General features: G+C 34.5%; 1 protein-coding gene across 1 annotated transcript in view; it reads left to right on the forward strand.

Annotated features, from left to right (window-relative positions):
* ZNF638 (zinc finger protein 638) overlaps nucleotides 1-16,981 on the forward strand; it is an 84,642-nt gene that overhangs the window by 61,679 nt on the left and 5,982 nt on the right. Inside the window, 12 exon segments of the mRNA XM_032652393.1 lie at nucleotides 1,472-1,513; nucleotides 2,026-2,085; nucleotides 2,088-2,124; nucleotides 2,127-2,161; nucleotides 3,305-3,430; nucleotides 7,742-7,779; nucleotides 12,233-12,560; nucleotides 12,562-12,969; nucleotides 12,972-13,032; nucleotides 13,035-13,456; nucleotides 14,040-14,105; nucleotides 15,960-16,914. Of these exon segments, the coding sequence (XP_032508284.1) occupies nucleotides 1,472-1,513; nucleotides 2,026-2,085; nucleotides 2,088-2,124; nucleotides 2,127-2,161; nucleotides 3,305-3,430; nucleotides 7,742-7,779; nucleotides 12,233-12,560; nucleotides 12,562-12,969; nucleotides 12,972-13,032; nucleotides 13,035-13,456; nucleotides 14,040-14,105; nucleotides 15,960-16,914 (2,578 nt within the window).

The raw sequence follows: 16,981 nt of genomic DNA on the forward strand, positions 1-16,981 counted from the left end.
ACGCCGGCTAAAATAGTTATTCTTTATATCCTCTACCTTCAGTTTTATCTCCCTTAAAACCTTTTTCCCAAAGTCATGAGACTGGCATACAGTTCAAACCTCTTCAAATTAAACTGATTTAGAAACCCTTCATTGTTTCTGTGTGGCCTACAAACATTTACTGCTAAGAGGCATGAAACAGAGATGCTAGAATCTCTAGAGGAAGGTGGAAATGCATGTATTTTTTAAAATTAATACTTATTGGAGTATAGTTGCTTTACAATATTGTGTTAGTTTCTGCTGTACTGCAAAGTGAATTAGTTATACATATACATACATATATCCACTCTTTTTTAGATTTCCTTCCCACTTAGGTCACCACAAAGCATTGAGCAGAGTTCACTGTGCTATACAGTAGGTTCTCATTAGTTATCTGTTTTATACATAGTAGTGTATATATGTCAATCCCAGTCTCCCAGTTCGTCCCACCCCACCCCCCACCTCTGCTTGGTATCTATGTTTGTTCTCTACATCTGTGACTCTGTTTCTGCTTTGCAAATAAGTTCATCTGTACAATTTTTCTAGATTCCACATATAAGTGATATTATACGATACTTGTTTTTCTCTTTTTGACTTACTTCACTCTGTATAACAATCTCTAGGTCATCCTCATCCTCTGCAAATGTCACTATTTCGTTCCCTTTTATGGCTGAGTAATATTTCATTTTATACACTGTACCACATCTTCTTATCCATTCCTCTAGTTGATGGACAATTAGGTTGCTTCGATGTCCTGGCTATTGTAACATAGTGCGTAAGAACATTGAAAATGCATGTATTTTGAAAAAGCCTTCCATTGAGAATCATTCTAATGTGATAGTAATGCTGGGGTGGTTTTATATATATCAGTAGTGTCAAGAGAAAAAAAAATTTAAGAACCATAGTCCATAAGATAAAGTTCCCTTTCTAAACATTTAAGCCTTTTATCAGCTAGCTTCTCCCAGCTTTGACATCCCTGTGTTGTGCCAGTCTTGGCCTCTTTATATAATTTAGCAGCACCAAATCACTATACACTTAATACCCTGTGGATGTTTTTTTTACTAGCCTACATCTCTATTCTTCCTCATCCTCTATTTTGCTTAGTGACTTTTTGTTGTGTAATTTGAATTCTCTTACTGTCCACTAAATAAATCTCTTATTCCTTGTATATGAATTTGAGTGTCTTCCCCTAAATGGTACCACCTTATTAGTCTTTAATGTACTTAGGGGATTAGGAAGAATTAAAGTTCTGTGGGTAGGGTGGGACTTAGATAACTTGTTTTAGGAAGAGGGAAAGATTGTTGGAAGGACAGAAATTTTGCTTACTCCTCATTTTATGAAATAGTTCTTAATGCTTATTCATATAGATTATTATATCAGTAAATCTTGACTAATTAAATATACAAATAAGAAAGAGCTTACACTTTCAATCTTCCTCTGTTTGCCTTTCTAGGAAGCTATATTTACAACCTTGATTAGAGAAAATGACCCAGAGGTGAGTTTTGCATTTAAATGCTTTTGTACACTTGTTTAATTAATTGATAGAAACATTGGTTGTTTTATTGTTCACCTGTCAAGAATTAAAGAAAATCTTAGCACTAGTTTTAAAATATTGAGGTGATGGAGATGTCAGATGAGTCTTCTCTTGTGTAAAAATAAGAACATGGAGGGCAAAGGAATCCTGATGTGCAATATTTTTTAGATTCTGGAGCCATATTAACTGACTTGGGTAAATATTTGGTATATTAAGTGTTTTGGGTACATATTATGTTGACAGAAGAAAGATTATACTTCCTTTTTTAGTATATTGTTTCCACTGATTATTCACATCTAGTACTAAGACCTCACTGTCTTTACCTGTATGGTCATTTTCTTATTCTTGGGAGAGGACATTACCTGACCTCTGAAAAATAAATTGTTAATCTGTGTTTTACACTTTGATACTTTAGCTGTTTTTCTCTTTTTCTATGCTGTCTCTTTAAAAAAAAAAAAAAACAAAAACTACAGGCAAAGTTAGATAAAATTTACGATCGATTTGTACATCTTGATAACTTACCAGAAGATGGGACTTCAGTTGTGTACTTTGTGTTGGACTTCAGTTTGGAAAGTGGATCACCACGTATACATGAGTAATAAAAACAAGGTAACAAGGTCCCTTCTATTTTTGCTGTATGTTCTGTAAAGAATATATAATTGAACCCTATATTCTTATGGTCTGTAACTTTTAATTCCGCTTCTGAACTGAAGCACCTATAAACATTATTCAGCCTCTTAGCAGAATTATGATATACCATCATATTTTCTCCTGGACTTTGGCAGGAAGGAGGAAGAACTCTTAGTTTGAAGGGGAAATAAAAACTTGCACAAGAGAGAAAGGTAATACGTGCAAAGAGCATTGTCTTTTGGGGAAGTGCAGACTTGTGTTCATCTAGCCTTAACTACCTTTGTGACCTTAGCTAAGTTGGTTTACACTTTTAGTTCTTATTTATAAAATGAAGGGGTGTCAACCAGGTATTTCTAAAGTCCCTTTACGTTTTCTGTGCCCTCTGTCTTCTCTATTTAATTCAGACGTGTCTATGAAAATTAGATTTTGGTCAACCAAAAGGTAGAAAGGGTTTTATAGCAAAGTTGACAGTATTTGCTTCATAAAATATACCTAATTGACCAAGTAGTAGATACTAGTTTCTTTGACATGTTTAAGAAATTTCTTTAACCATGTTTAAGTGTCAGTTCAGTGGCATTTAAACATATTCACGTTGTTGTGCAGCCATCGCCACCGTCCATCTCCAGAACTTCTTCATTTTCACAAACTAAAACTCCCTGTCCATTAAACAACAGCTCTCCATCCCCCCTTTTCCTAGCCCCTGGCAACCACCATTCTACAATTTAAATTTCTGTCTCTGTATTTAACTATTTTAGGTACCTCATATAAGTGGAATCATACAATTTTTGTCCTTTTGTGTCTGGCTTATTTCACTTAGCATGTCTTCCAGCATGTGTTGTAGCATATGTCAGAATTTTCCTTCTTGAGGCTGAATAATATTCCATTGTATGCATGTACCACATGTGTTTATCTACTCGTCTGTTGATCGACACTTGGGTTGCTTCTGCCTTTTGACTGTGTGAATAACACTGGTATGAATATGGGTGTACAAATACTTGTTCCAGTTCTGGCTTTCAGTTCTTTTAGGTATATACTAAAAAATGAAATTGCTGGATCTTACGGTAATTCTACTTTTAATTTTTTTAGGAACTAGTAATTAATACTTTTCTATCTTTTCCAAAGGCAATTCTTCAGTTAGATAGTCCTGAATCTGCTCAGTCAATGTACAGCTTTCTGAAACAAAATCCACAGAACATAGGTAACCATGTATTGATCTGCACATTATCTCCAAAGCTAGACTCATCAGAGGTAAGATTATTTTGTATCAACTTCTGTGCTTTTAGAATATGAGGAAAGCATAAAGGTCATTCTCCCAAAGCTAGAAGATACACTCTGAAGCTGATTTTGATAATTATTCTTGGACAGTAGTCAAACTCATTCTAAGTTTAGATACTGTTTCTTTTAAAAATTTATTTTGCAATCATTATTCCAGTTTTCATGGTTTATGGAACAGTATAAATTTGTATAAATGAGAATAAATTGAGGTAATTTTAGAAAATGTAGCATATTCATTCTGATGCTTACTATGGACATATGTGCAGAGTGATGCCATATACATAGCATGATTATCTCCAGGATGCCAGTCTAGATGGAGTCCATTTTGACTTCCTCCTGTTAGAAGTTTGTTCTTTTCTTTTACTTGTTTAAATTATTATACTCTCTTCTTTTATAAGAAAGAAGATTTTACAGGTTCTTGGCTTGCACAGTAATAATCTTTGAAAACTATGAATAGTTTACCTTTGAAAGAATTAAATTGAAACTCAGATGTTTTCTCTTTCTAATAGTTTCATTGTATCTCAGTAGCAAGAGGTAAATAGGGCCTTATATTTGGTGTCTGCAGGTTTTTGTTAATCTGCCAAACTCTTGTGCTAGCTCAAGAAAGAGAAAATTCCACCACCTAAATCCAAATTAAATAGATCACCTATAAGTAAATGAATGCATCATGATACTGATTTAAGCACAAATTTATTTTTTTAAATAAATTTATTTGTTTTTGGCTGCATTGGGTCTTCGTTGCTGCGTGCAGGCTTTCTCTAGTTGGCAGCGAGCGGGGGCTACTCTTCATTATGGTATGCGGGCTTCTCATTGTGGTGGCTTCTCTTGTTGCGGAATACAGGCTCTCAGGTCTAGGCACACACAGGCTGTAGAGCGCAGGCTCAATAGTTGTGGCACACAGGCTTAGTTGCTCTGTGGCATGTGGGATCTTCCCAGACCAGGGCTCGAACCCGTGTCCCCTGCATTGGCAGGCGGATTCTTAACCACTGGGCCACCAGGGAAGTCCTTAAGCACAAATTTGTGTGCCTTGTTTAACCTGATTTCAGAAGAAAATTTTTTGAAGTTTTTAACTTTTTTTTTTTTCTCAACAGCACATTGTATTTTTAAAACTTTGTGTTGTGGTATGTTTCAAGTTATTACTTTCAACTGTGTTCAGAATTACAGTAAACACAGACTACACAGAAATTTTTCTTCCAGAATTGTGGTCCCAAATTCTTAGACTTAAAATGAAACAAGTGGAAATTATATGAAACTTCTGCCTAAATTAATGCTTTATTTCCCACATCCTAATTCAACCTCATTCTTGAAGAGCACATTTAACTTATTGTAAAAGACTTATTAGCTCAACCACTGATAAGCTAGCCTTGTAATCTTGAGCATATCACATAATGTCCATTATATCCATTTAACAAATCATAAATTGGATAGTAGAGGCAGGTGGACTAATTTCAAGGTATTGTAATAGTCTGTATGAGAGGTAATGAAAGCCTAAGCTAGACTATGAGGTGGAAATAAATCCTGCCCCCAGAGTTTTTTAATAACAGTTTTTAATTTACCATGTTTATAATGAGTTAATTAGTATCCTATGTACCCTCTGTTCAATATCCTCCCCCCATACTTGTTACCTGTAATGTTACTTCCACATGTAATACGTTACAACCTTTAATTCTATAACTATAGTTACCTTGCATACAGAGTATGAAGGCATAATTCTAAGTACTGAAACCCAGTACCTGCATTTTTGATATCTTGATTATGAAGATATTTACTGCAGAATTTAGTAATGAGAGTGGTTCTATAAAGAAAGAAATACGTGTAATTTGCACACTTGGAAGTGACTCACTTGTACTCCCAGTCTTTTCTCAAAATGATGCTGTGTTTTTGTTCAGTATTTGGGTTATGGCTTTCCTGTACAGTTAAGGAGTTGTTTTTTGTTGTTGAAAGAAAAAAAGAAGACTGTCTTCATGTTACTCGGGTCACATAACTTAATTACTATTTGTTGAATAGAATATGCTCTCTTCTTAGAGCTATCCTTCTGACACCCTGTTCTAAATTTATGGCCATTTGCTTTGTAAAGCATCTATATACCTTTGATTTTCTTTTTATTGCTCTTCTGAGTTACTTCTGTTATTTCTTGGACTCTGTATCTCCTACTCTCTTGGATTACTTTCTGTTTGCCAGAATATATTGTCAAATAATTTTCCCAGAAAGTGTGTATGGCCAGTAAACTTTCTAAATCCCTGCATATTTGGAAATGACTTTATTTTTCTCTTACATGTTTCATTGATGGTGTGTCCAGGTGGAGAATTCTGTGCTCAGATTGTTCTTGCTTTTATTGTTTTGTTTTTCTTAACCAGTGTTTTTAAGGAGAAGGCTGATTCCAATCCTACCTCTATGTAATTTTTTTTTCTCTTTGAAACCTTTTAGCATTTATTCCTAATTCATTTAGCAAATAGTTATCTAATTCCTTCTCTATGCCAGCACTGTTTTAGACTTTGGAATACATTGGTAAACAGAGGAGTCAATGGCCCAATCTTCAAGGAGCTTATTTTATATATATATATATATATATATATATATATATATATATATATATATATATATATATATACACATACACACACACACACAAATACACACACATATATATACGTAGTGTGAGGTGGTAAAAAGTGCTATGAAGTGCTGTGGAGAAAAATCAAGAAAAAATGATAGAGTGTGCTGGATGGTGGGGTGTACAGGGGGATATGTGTATTTTAGAGTGGTCAGGCCCCTCTGAGAAAGAGTTATTTGAGAGACCTGAAAGAAAGAAGTAGGAGAGCGAACTCTTCTAACGTATCAAAGAGAAGAGGTTTTTAGAGCGAACAAGAGCTAAGGCCTTAAGGACATATTTGGTGATTTGGGAATTCCAAGGAGGATCAGTATGGCTAGTGCAGTGAGCAAGGTTTTAACTTGGTTTGGGACTTACTTCCTATATCCTGCTTAGATCATTCATTGAATTTATGAAATCTAAAAATGAGTGTGTTCCTTCACCTGAGGAAAATTTTCCTCTTATATCTTTGAATATTTCTTCTCTTCAAATTTTAATGTTCTGTCTTTCTGGAAGTAGCACCTGTACTGATATTATGGATGCTATATCCTATTGAATTTATTTTTAGAAAAATTTTTTAGAGAGTATTCTTTAGAGTTGTTTTTAAAGTAGTTCTCTGAAATATCTTCAGTCAGTTTTGTATCCTTAATTTTCTCTTGTGCGTTTTTCTCTTCTGTTAATTTATGAATAAAGAAGCAAGTTAGCTAATACAGGTATCTGGTATAGATTTTCTCTACTACCATATAGGTTGGTTTTGGTTTTGGTTTCCTCTAACAAGTTTCTCCTGTGAATGAGAAGACCGCTTGTAAGCACTGTGGGTGGGACTTATCAACTGCCATCTTTAATTTTCTTTATATACCATTACAATGTAGACTGGATACCTTACCAGATACCCTAGTAAAGAAGGTCTTTACTCTGGGACTCCAACACCCCACCGGGAACCTCTCTAGAAATATTATTCAGTTTCTATACAATATAATTCTCGGCTTTTAATCTGAGAAAATCTAGAGAAAGATAATTCTCAACTCAGCACACGATTCCCCACAGAAAAAGCCTTCAGCTAGTATATGTAAGTTCTAAGGGGCAGATATTTTTGCTGTTTGTTCAGTGATGTATCCTAAGTACCTGGATCAGCGCTTGGTACATAAGCACTGAATTTTAATTCCTCCTTTCATTTTGGGCCCCAGGACATTGCTTTCTTGGTGGTTCAGATACATGTTTAAAAGGATTATTGTTAAATTTTGTCCAGCACTTCTATGTGTTTTGAGTAGAAAGCTTTCTAAGTCAACTAGTCTCTCATAAATAGAAGTCTTTTAAAATAATAATTGCACAAAAAATATGTTGATATTTCAGGTTGATTGTTTTTATTCTTAGCAAAAGGTGGTATTTCCAGTCTTTTAAAGTTAAAATTTTCTTATTTATTATAAACATTATGGAAACTTATTTTTCTCATTAATTTCTGTGTGTCATTTATTCTGTATAATCTTATTTAGAAATCTTTATCAAAAAATGGGAAAAAAATTCTAGAAGCTGATGGTTATGTGGACACTGAAAACTATCTGTTTTGATATATTTTTAAGGTATGGGTTTTTTTTTTTAGCTTAGATTTTAAGAACTGAAAACACTGCATTGATGAGTTAAATATTTTAAATCCAGTAGAATAACCTCTAATAAAATGTGGAATTATATTACAGGCTGAAGCTGAGAAAGACCCAGAACTAGGGAAAAAAAGGTATGTTGCTTTAAGTTTGCTAACAGTTTTTGTAGTACGTAGTTAATTACTGAATATTATTTCTGTATTTTATGGTAGTTGTTCACTAGTAACAAAAAGTTTGTATCTTTTATGAGTGTTATGAGGGTGTTTTTTGTTTTGGGGTTTTTGGAGGGCTCTGTTTGACCTAGAGGCCTTTTTTGTTATTATTTTTGGTCTCTTTCAGATATTTACTGATTTTTTTTTTTAGGAGAAGTGAATGTGTACACACAGTTTGAATTAAATATATAAATTTGCCTTCTTTATGAAATGTTTTGCTAAGACTCTTGAACAGCTCAACTCTGTTATCAGTATTACATTCTTGTTAGATTTTTCTATTCCAAAATAGGCACAGTAGTAAATTTTAAGTTTGTATAATCCTTTTAAATTTTCATTGAGTTTTTAAAACTGGAAAGATAATATTTAGTGTGTATTTTGGTATAAAACAAAATAATATGTACACTGCTTTATATTTTCAGAGGTTGAAAGGTTGTTCTTCAGAGTCTATACAAACTGGTAACTCACAACTTTTTTTGACCACATATAGTATATCCTGTTCGTAGTGACTTCCTCATCCTGATGAATACACTTATCACCACCCTTGTCCCATCAATGAATAACCTCCCTTTTACTGTTCTTCATTGGGAATCACTGATAGAGAATTCTTTCTCTCTTTCATACTAAGTGGTTTACCCTTATTTCTTAGTCAGTGTAGTAAGAGCTTATCAGTTTGAAAGAGGAGTTTGAGTGTTTAAATATGGAAAGTTTATTTTATTTGATACACTGCCTAATTATAAGATGCCTGTAAAACAGGATGTCTTATAGATTTTTCTTCTCAGTAATTAATTTTTATAAAATGAGACTTTTTTAAATGATAAAGATGATTATGAGTATATTAAAATACATCGGTAACTTTAAGCAATAGGTTGGCTATATGTATCCACACAGACTTTTTTAAGTTGCACATCAGCATACCAATTATATTTACATGCCTAAGAAGTAATAACCAACAGCAAGCAGTGTTTGCTACAAAAGCCTGCAAAGGGCTGAATAAGTAACAATGCTGCATGTAGTAGTATAGATAGACCTGCAGTCTGGCTTTAGTAACTCTGGCTGGTAATAAAGTAGGCTCTTCCAAAAATCCATTTTATATATTTCATTTGACAGTTTCTTTCACGTCCAAAACAATAGCTATTGTGTGCGTTTGGTCATTTTCTCTTTCATTGTTTTCACTTATCTTTTAAAATCAGATATGTCTTAATGAATTTACAAATAGTTGTCTAATCTTATTAATTTTTAAAGTTCTAGCACTAATAATTTCTTAATTCCCACTTTGCAGTTTTTTTCTGACTTGTATGACATTAGAGAAAAAAGACATGGGATGTGGCTGAATACTTCACATTTCTTTATTGGAGTAAGCTGATCCTGAGAAAACACTGGTCCTTGTTGGTTTTTTTTTTTTTTTAAGCACTTGTGGATGCTAATTCGTTAACATGATCCTCTTGTTTATAGTTAATGTAGAGTATTTGTTTCCTTTTTAAAAGAAATCTCACATGGATATATTAATAATTTAATAAAATTCTACATTTTCCCTGTTTTAACCAACCCCCATGTGAACATTATTTATTTATCATGTGATTAAGGCTCCAAATAAGGGTGCAAGAGGAAATGTTCATCAGTTCATTAATAATGTTGGGCAGTACTCAGTGGCCCTCTGAAATAAATACTGATCTTCAGTGTTATGTCTCAGTCTAAAGTTTCTCAGAAAGTGTATGGTATGGTGTTAACCTTTGTTCTCATGGCCAGCTTTTACTATATACCTTCTCTGAAGATTTTGAAACCCTGGTTTTATGGAGGGATGGGGTAAGACAGGGGAATGGGAAATTAGATACCCCTATCCTGAACCCAGCCTTCCTGGAATCCTTTTTTGGTCCAGTTTCCAGAATATGATTTTGTTTTCTTTGTTCTTTTAAAAGACTGTTTTTTATACTCTGGTGTTAATAATTTCATTTATTTGACATCTCAAACTGACTTTCCAAGCTAACTTGATGAACACTGAAGGTTTTTACCATATCAGCCAGAAAACTAGGTACTAATTTTTGGAAAATAAATCCTATGAAGAAAGCACTATAATTTTGAAAGACTGGCACACAAGAACAAATATGGAATTAACCCATTTTCCTAAGTAGGTTCATGCTGTCTGTTTCAAGTGTGAAACTGCATAGTGATTCATTTTATATAAAAGATAACAGCTTTTTAAATTTACTGACAAACTTTAAATGTGGTAAGGGGGGAGGACTTGCTATGTCCTAGAGCCAGGAATCAAAATCTCCATTATTCACCTTCTAAAGCCCAGTAAATTGGTGTTTTTGTATAGCTCTAGTTTTTAAAGCCTTTAGGGTTAATATGCAGTTCTGTACTGAGGCAGGAGTTTGAATTTAATGTTCATTATTGGAAATGAGTCTTGTAACTTAAAAATGAAAGCTTATTTCTTGAAAAATAATATTTATATAACTGCTTTAACTGAATATTACAACTTTTTCTTTGTCATACTTGTGCTTGGCAGCAAGTTTTTTTTTTTTTTTTTTTTTTAACTTTTCCTAAGAATTTGGAACACCAAAAATCAGCCACTGGTTTTTTTTGTTTGTTTGTTTGCGGTACGCGGTCCTCTCACTGTTGTGGCCTCTCCCGTTGTGGAGCACAGTCTCCGGACGCGCAGGCCCAGCGGCCATGGCTCACGGGCCCAGCCGCTCCGCGGCATGTGGGATCTTCCTGGACCGGGGCACGAACCCGTGTCCCCTGCATTGGCAGGCGGACCCTCAACCACTGTGCCACCAGGGAAGCCCCCATTGGTATTTTTTAATATAAGGGATGTGAATCATTTCAAATACAAACCTTTAAACCCTTTCAGCATACAAAGGATAGCTTATACAGTTGAATAGAATATTATTTGATAAAGGTCTATGGTTACTGACTTTTTAACTTAAATAAATTCGTCAAACTCTTTGCCTTAATGGCTTTTCTTTAAGAGGTGTTTCTCTGATCTCTTAGAAAAGTTTTCTCCTCTGGAAGTTTAAACTTACCATCATTGGAGGAGGGAGGAATAGTTTATTGGCTCATATGATTAGACCCTGATGTGGTAGCACTTTTTCAAACTTCTGAAATATTATTAATGTCTCAGGACACGGACACCATCTTGCAGTAACTAAAGAATATATAGCCATCCTTTGAGAAGCATATCAAAAGGGATGTCTCATCCCCTCCTTCCTTGAAGAGTAGGAGGAAAAAGTCAACACTGAGATATTGATATGGCAGGATCACTTTCTGGAGTCTTTTTCCAAGCTGTACCTTCTAATGTAATTAAGCAGATGTATTTGTTAAACATTATTGTGTTGACAGCGTGCTGGATGTGTCTTCAGAAGCTAAGATTTTCCTTATTACTATTCAGGATAATCTCTTATCTATGGAGCATTAATATAAAAAGTTTATTCTGTCTCTGTCTCAGTGAAAATAGTTGTATCGCACACTTTTATTTTTATGTTGGATTTGGGAGGACCTTGATGAATTAGATCAGTTGCATGTTATTTGCCATGTATTTCCTCCATTTCTTCTAAATAATTTTACTTAAAATTTTAAGCTATGTATCAGAATCTTAAATTAGTCTCTGTAACTGGAAGGATTTCTTTTAACAAATTTCTTCTTGTGATATAGCCAAAGGCACATACTTTATAATAAGAATACATGTTTATGTTAAGGTGATTGTATCAGCTTTGCCTCTAACTTTAATCTCCAACAGAGTATTTAAAAGATATTTCCAAAGAAAGTTTTCTTTTAAGTATTACTAATAAATACAGTTCTTGGGAAATTGAAAACAAATCTGTTTCACATCCAAAAGAAAGAGGTGACGTGGTTAAGATAACTGTGGCCTATCAGTTCTGTTCCTTTTAGGTAAGGCTCACTTATAAAATTGTAAATTTTAATGCATGGATCATTAGTTTCGCGAACCATAAACATGTTTTATTATTTCAGTTACCACTGTTGGGGAGATAGGACCTAATAATAATTTGAGATGTCTCAAATTCACATTCAGCCTTCTGGTCTCCGGGGCAAACTTGACACAGAAGGAAAAAAAAAATGGTTATAACTTATATGAGTAAAATGGTTGTATCAGTGGTCATAATATTGCCATAATTTCCTTTGAACTAAAAAGAAATCTTTAGTGCAATGGAGGATCTTTTTAAAATTTTATGTTATTTGTATATTTACATCAAAATTTCTTAACCATTATAATGCTGATTGACTGGATTTCCCAATGCTTATTGCTCTTGTATCAGGAAGTCTTAACAATTAGCATCGACAGGACTATTTATGATGGTTGAATTCTCATCATAGTTTGATATTTGTTTGTGTTCTTTTTGTTTTTAAATACTTTTAGCCCTGACTTGAAAAACCGTCCAGTTGATGAAAGTGAGGTGCAAAGAGCAGCTGATAGTCCCTCTGTTAAACCTAGTGAAGTTGAAGAAGAATCTATTCCCAGCATTCAAATAGAAGCTTTTATACAACAGGAAGAGCCTTGTGAGGAAGAACCAGAAAAAGCACTATGTGTCTCTGACTTTGCTATTGAAACATTTGAAGTTGAAACTCAGGGAGAGGAGGTCAAAGTGGAAATTCCTCTTGTAGCATCCACTCCAGCCAGTATTGACTTATCACTGAAAATGAGAGAGCAGTCTGTTTTAAATCAGCAGGTGTATACCAGTGTACTTTGAGAAGGAAGAGGCAGAAATTATTAACCCTGAAACAGAATTACCATCATCTGATAGTGCATTTATAGAAGAAAGGAACATCAAAGGAATTCTAGAAGACTCTCCATCTGAAGCAGAAGATTTCTTTTCTAAGATTACACAGTCTATGATAGAAGCTGTAGCTGAAGTAGACAAACATGAAACTGTTTCAGAAATAGTACCATCTACTTGTGTTGTGGCCTTAGTACCTGGAATTTCCACTGGGGATGAGCAGGCAGTGAGCACAAAGGGAATTTCTGCAAAAAGTAATATGGATGAAAAGGAGGAGAATGAATTAAGTACCAAGGAAACCAGAATGGATCTGCAAATACGAATAGAGAAGGCTGAAAAGAATGATGATAAGATGGTTGCAGAGAAGTTGAAAAGATTGTGGCTGCAATGAAAGAAAAGCCTGCAGAAAACTCAGTGACCAAGGCATGCCCAAATAAAGGAGTGTTCAGGCCAATAAGTCCGATGAAACTAGTAAAATTAGTATGCTTCCTGCATCAAATGCATCTAGCAGTAAATCAAGCATCAAGGCTGGTATGGTCTCTTCTCTAAAGGCAAAAGCTACAGCTTCAAAATCTGAAAACCAGAAAAGTTTTCTGAAATCTGTACTCAGAGATCAAATAAATGCTGAAAAGAAACTTTCAGCCAAGGAATTGGGTCTCCTTAAACCTACAAGTGCCAGATCAAGCTTGGCTGAAAACAGCAGTAAATTGAAACCCACTCAGAGCAGTGTTACCAGAGGAGGCAGTGGAAGGATCTCAGCCCTGCAAGGCAAAGATTCTAAACTGGATTACAGGGATATTACAAAACAGTCTCAGGAAACAGAGGCTAAACCTTCTGCCATGAAACGGGATGACAGCAACAATAAGGTGAGGAGGGTAGGAAGAATGTTCAGAGAATCTATGAAGTGATTATCTCTGTAGCTAGGGAGCAGGAGATGTAATCTTGTTTATGCTTTTCATCTCCTCACTCCCTTCGCCCCCAAGCTCCCTTTCCCTTTCTTAAATGACTCCATTGATTTAAGCCAGTAGACACTTAGAATAATAAGCTCAAGTCTGTAATTTATTAACAGGTGTGAAAGCATTATTTGGATAAAGTGTGGTCAGAAATAAAACTTTGTATTCAAAAAAAAAATTCTGCATTGAATCTCCTGAGGTGATTTAGCACTCTGCTCCTGAAACGGGAAACAGTTTTCTCTTTTAAATTGAAGCTCCCTTTATCAGCTTACTGATGGCCCGACTTAGGTAGTAAAACTGAATTTAACTACAACTTATGGAGATGATGCCTATACTGTTAAATGATTGTTGACTTAGCTTGGTACACCTGTTAAATATTTGTATAATTGAATGTGTTTGGGTAATATTTGCTGTTTGAATTCTTTTTGTGTTTTAAAGAACATTAGTAACCTAGTTGTAAATTCTGTTTTTCTGTATTTCTTATTTAATATTTCAGACTTTGACTGGGCAAAACACTAAGACTTCTAAAAGCACCACTGGTAGAAGTTCCAAACCCAAAGAGGTAAGAAACAATCTACTAACACAGACCCATCTATTCCATAAAAGAGTTCGTCCACCTTGTAACTTGTGTCTCTCCTGTAATAATTAGTTTGATATAGAGCAAGGGACAGGAATGAGATAGTATATTTTTGACCCCACCACCAGTTCGTTTTCTGACCTTGAGCTAGGCTAAATAGTTTGTTCTTGGTGTGGGGCAAAAAGTTACACAGGGATGGAAAGGGGATTAGAGTAGGAAGACACGTCCAGTCTCACATCAGTAGGAATGGGTTGTAACACAGAATAAAATCATCTATGTAAAGGAGGTTGACATTTGACTTGAGTCCTCTCCATTTTGTTATCCTTTTGGTATGGCTCAATTTATCCTAACGAGACGGGCTTTAAGGTTTACTTTCTTGGTACTGACTTCTACTGCCAAATAAACGTGTTACAATATATTTGGCTGTTTGGTATTTTAGATTTCTGTTATTCATAGAATATTTTTTTCAGTTATTTTACTTTTTTTCCCCTGGTAGGGCATAAATTTGGGTCTATTTTATTAGAGCAAGGAGAAATGTTAGTAGTTTAAGAAGCAGAAGTAAGGATTATGGTTCTTCCATGGCTTAATAAATTGATAGTACAGTTGCTTACAGATTCCCCCTCCTGCCCTAAATTTACTGGGTATGTATTGTAATGCCACTATTATATTTACTAGTAATTGACCATTGATAGTGTACTAAATGTGTAGGAGGCCTGCCAGGAATTTATTTTCTTTAGTAATTGGCACCATTTTTCAAATTACAGATACTATTTTTTTTCCAAGTGCAGTCATATTTGTCATTAAGTCTTAGTAATAAATTTTCCATATAACTTTCTCAAAATATAAATCTTATATAGGCATACCTCAGAGATACTACAAGTTCTATTCCAGGCCAGAATAGTAAAGTAAATATCTCAATAAAAGTGAGTCACACATATTTTTTGGTTTCCCAGTACATGTAAAAGTTATGTTTATACTATACTGTACTCTATTAAGTGTACAGTAGCATTGTGTCTTTAAAAAAATGTGCATCCCTTAATTAAGTACCTTATTGCTAAAAAATGCTAACCATCTTCTGAGTCTTCAGTGAATCATAATCTTTTTGCAGTAGTAACATCAAAGGTCACTGACCAGAGATCACCATAACAAATATAATAATAATGAAGAAGTTTGCATATTGTGAGAATTACTGAAATGTGACACAGAGACATGAAGTTAGCAAGTGCTGTTGGAAAAATGGCACCATTAGACTTATCACAGGGTTTCCACAAATCTTCAGTTTGTAAAAAGTATCTGCAAAGTACAATAAAGCGAAGTGCAATAAAGCAAAATGTGCCTGTATCTTAGTATTACACATCTTAAAATATGTATATAAATTGATTGATGGAACAATCTAGTTAGCTATTAACTTTCTAGTTGCATTTGAGGTGCTTTTAGTAGTCCATGAAGTCTCCAAAACACTTGCTAGATATCATTTAACGTATGGAATAGTAAATTCTTTATATTATATTAATTGTTTGATAAATGCTCTTAATGTAGTATTTTTGTACATCATATTTCCAATTCGCACATCATTTAGGAAATAATTGTAATCTTACTGAAATTAAGTAAAGGTGGAATTAGATTGATATTGTTAGGATTTTACCTTTGGCATTGTTTACTCTTCGGATTTGTTTGTGGGGCTTTGAAAAATAACTAATTTCAGCTTTTGGAAACATCTCTATACTGAAATTCTCACAAATGATAGATATGTCATGAACATCTATTGAGACTGTATGGAATCTAGCCAGTTATCAGTAGTTGTTCACAATTCTGTGAGTTTTTTTACCTTTCCAACAGGAACCCTTATTTCCATTTAATTTGGATGAATTTGTTACTGTGGATGAAGTTATAGAAGAAGTGAATCCTTTTCAAGCCAAGCAGAATCCACTGAAAGGAAAAAGGAAAGAAGCTCTCAAAAATACCCCTTCCTCTGAACTTAACTTGAAGAAGAAGAAGGGGAAAATCTCTGCTTCTCGTGTTGTTGAGGGAGAATTATCTTTTGTAACATTGGATGAGATTGGGGAAGAAGAAGATGCAGCTGCACATATAGCACAAGCTCTAGTCACTGTGGATGAAGTAATTGATGAAGAAGAAATAAATGTGGAAGAAATGGTAAAAAATTCAAATTCACTTCTTACATTAGATGAGTTAATTGATCAAGATGATTGCATTTCCCACAGTGAACCTAAAGATGTTACTGTACTGTCAGTGGCTGAAGAACAAGATCTTCTCAAACAGGAACGCTTGGTAACTGTGGATGAAATTGGAGAAGTGGAAGAGCTACCTTTAAATGAGTCAGCAGACATAAGTTTTGCTGCTTTAAATACTAAAGGAGATGAGGAAAATACTGGAAGGGATTCCATTGGGTTCATTTCTTCTCACATGCCTGAAGACCCTTCTGCTTTAGTTACTGTAGATGAAATACAGGATGACAGCAGTGATCTGCATTTAGTGACATTAGATGAAGTAACTGAAGAGGATGAAGACTCTCTGGCAGATTTTAACAACCTTAAAGAAGAGCTTAATTTTGTTACTGTTGATGAAGTTGGAGAGGAGGAAGATGGAGACAATGATTTAAAAGTTGAATTAACACAAAGCAAACATGACCATCCCACCGATAAAAGAGGGGATAGAAAAAAGAGAGCTATGGACACAAAGAAGACAAAACTTGAAGCTTTGTCCCAAGTGGGTCCAGTAAATGAGAATGTTATGGAAGAAGATCTGAAAACCATGATTGAAAGACACTTAGCAGGTAGATACTCAGAAGTGGTAGCTTTTGCTTTATGAGGGGACTACATTAAAAATTTTTTTAAATATAT

This window comes from Phocoena sinus, chromosome 13, assembly GCF_008692025.1.
Source record: "Phocoena sinus isolate mPhoSin1 chromosome 13, mPhoSin1.pri, whole genome shotgun sequence".
Taxonomy (NCBI): domain Eukaryota; kingdom Metazoa; phylum Chordata; class Mammalia; order Artiodactyla; family Phocoenidae; genus Phocoena; species Phocoena sinus.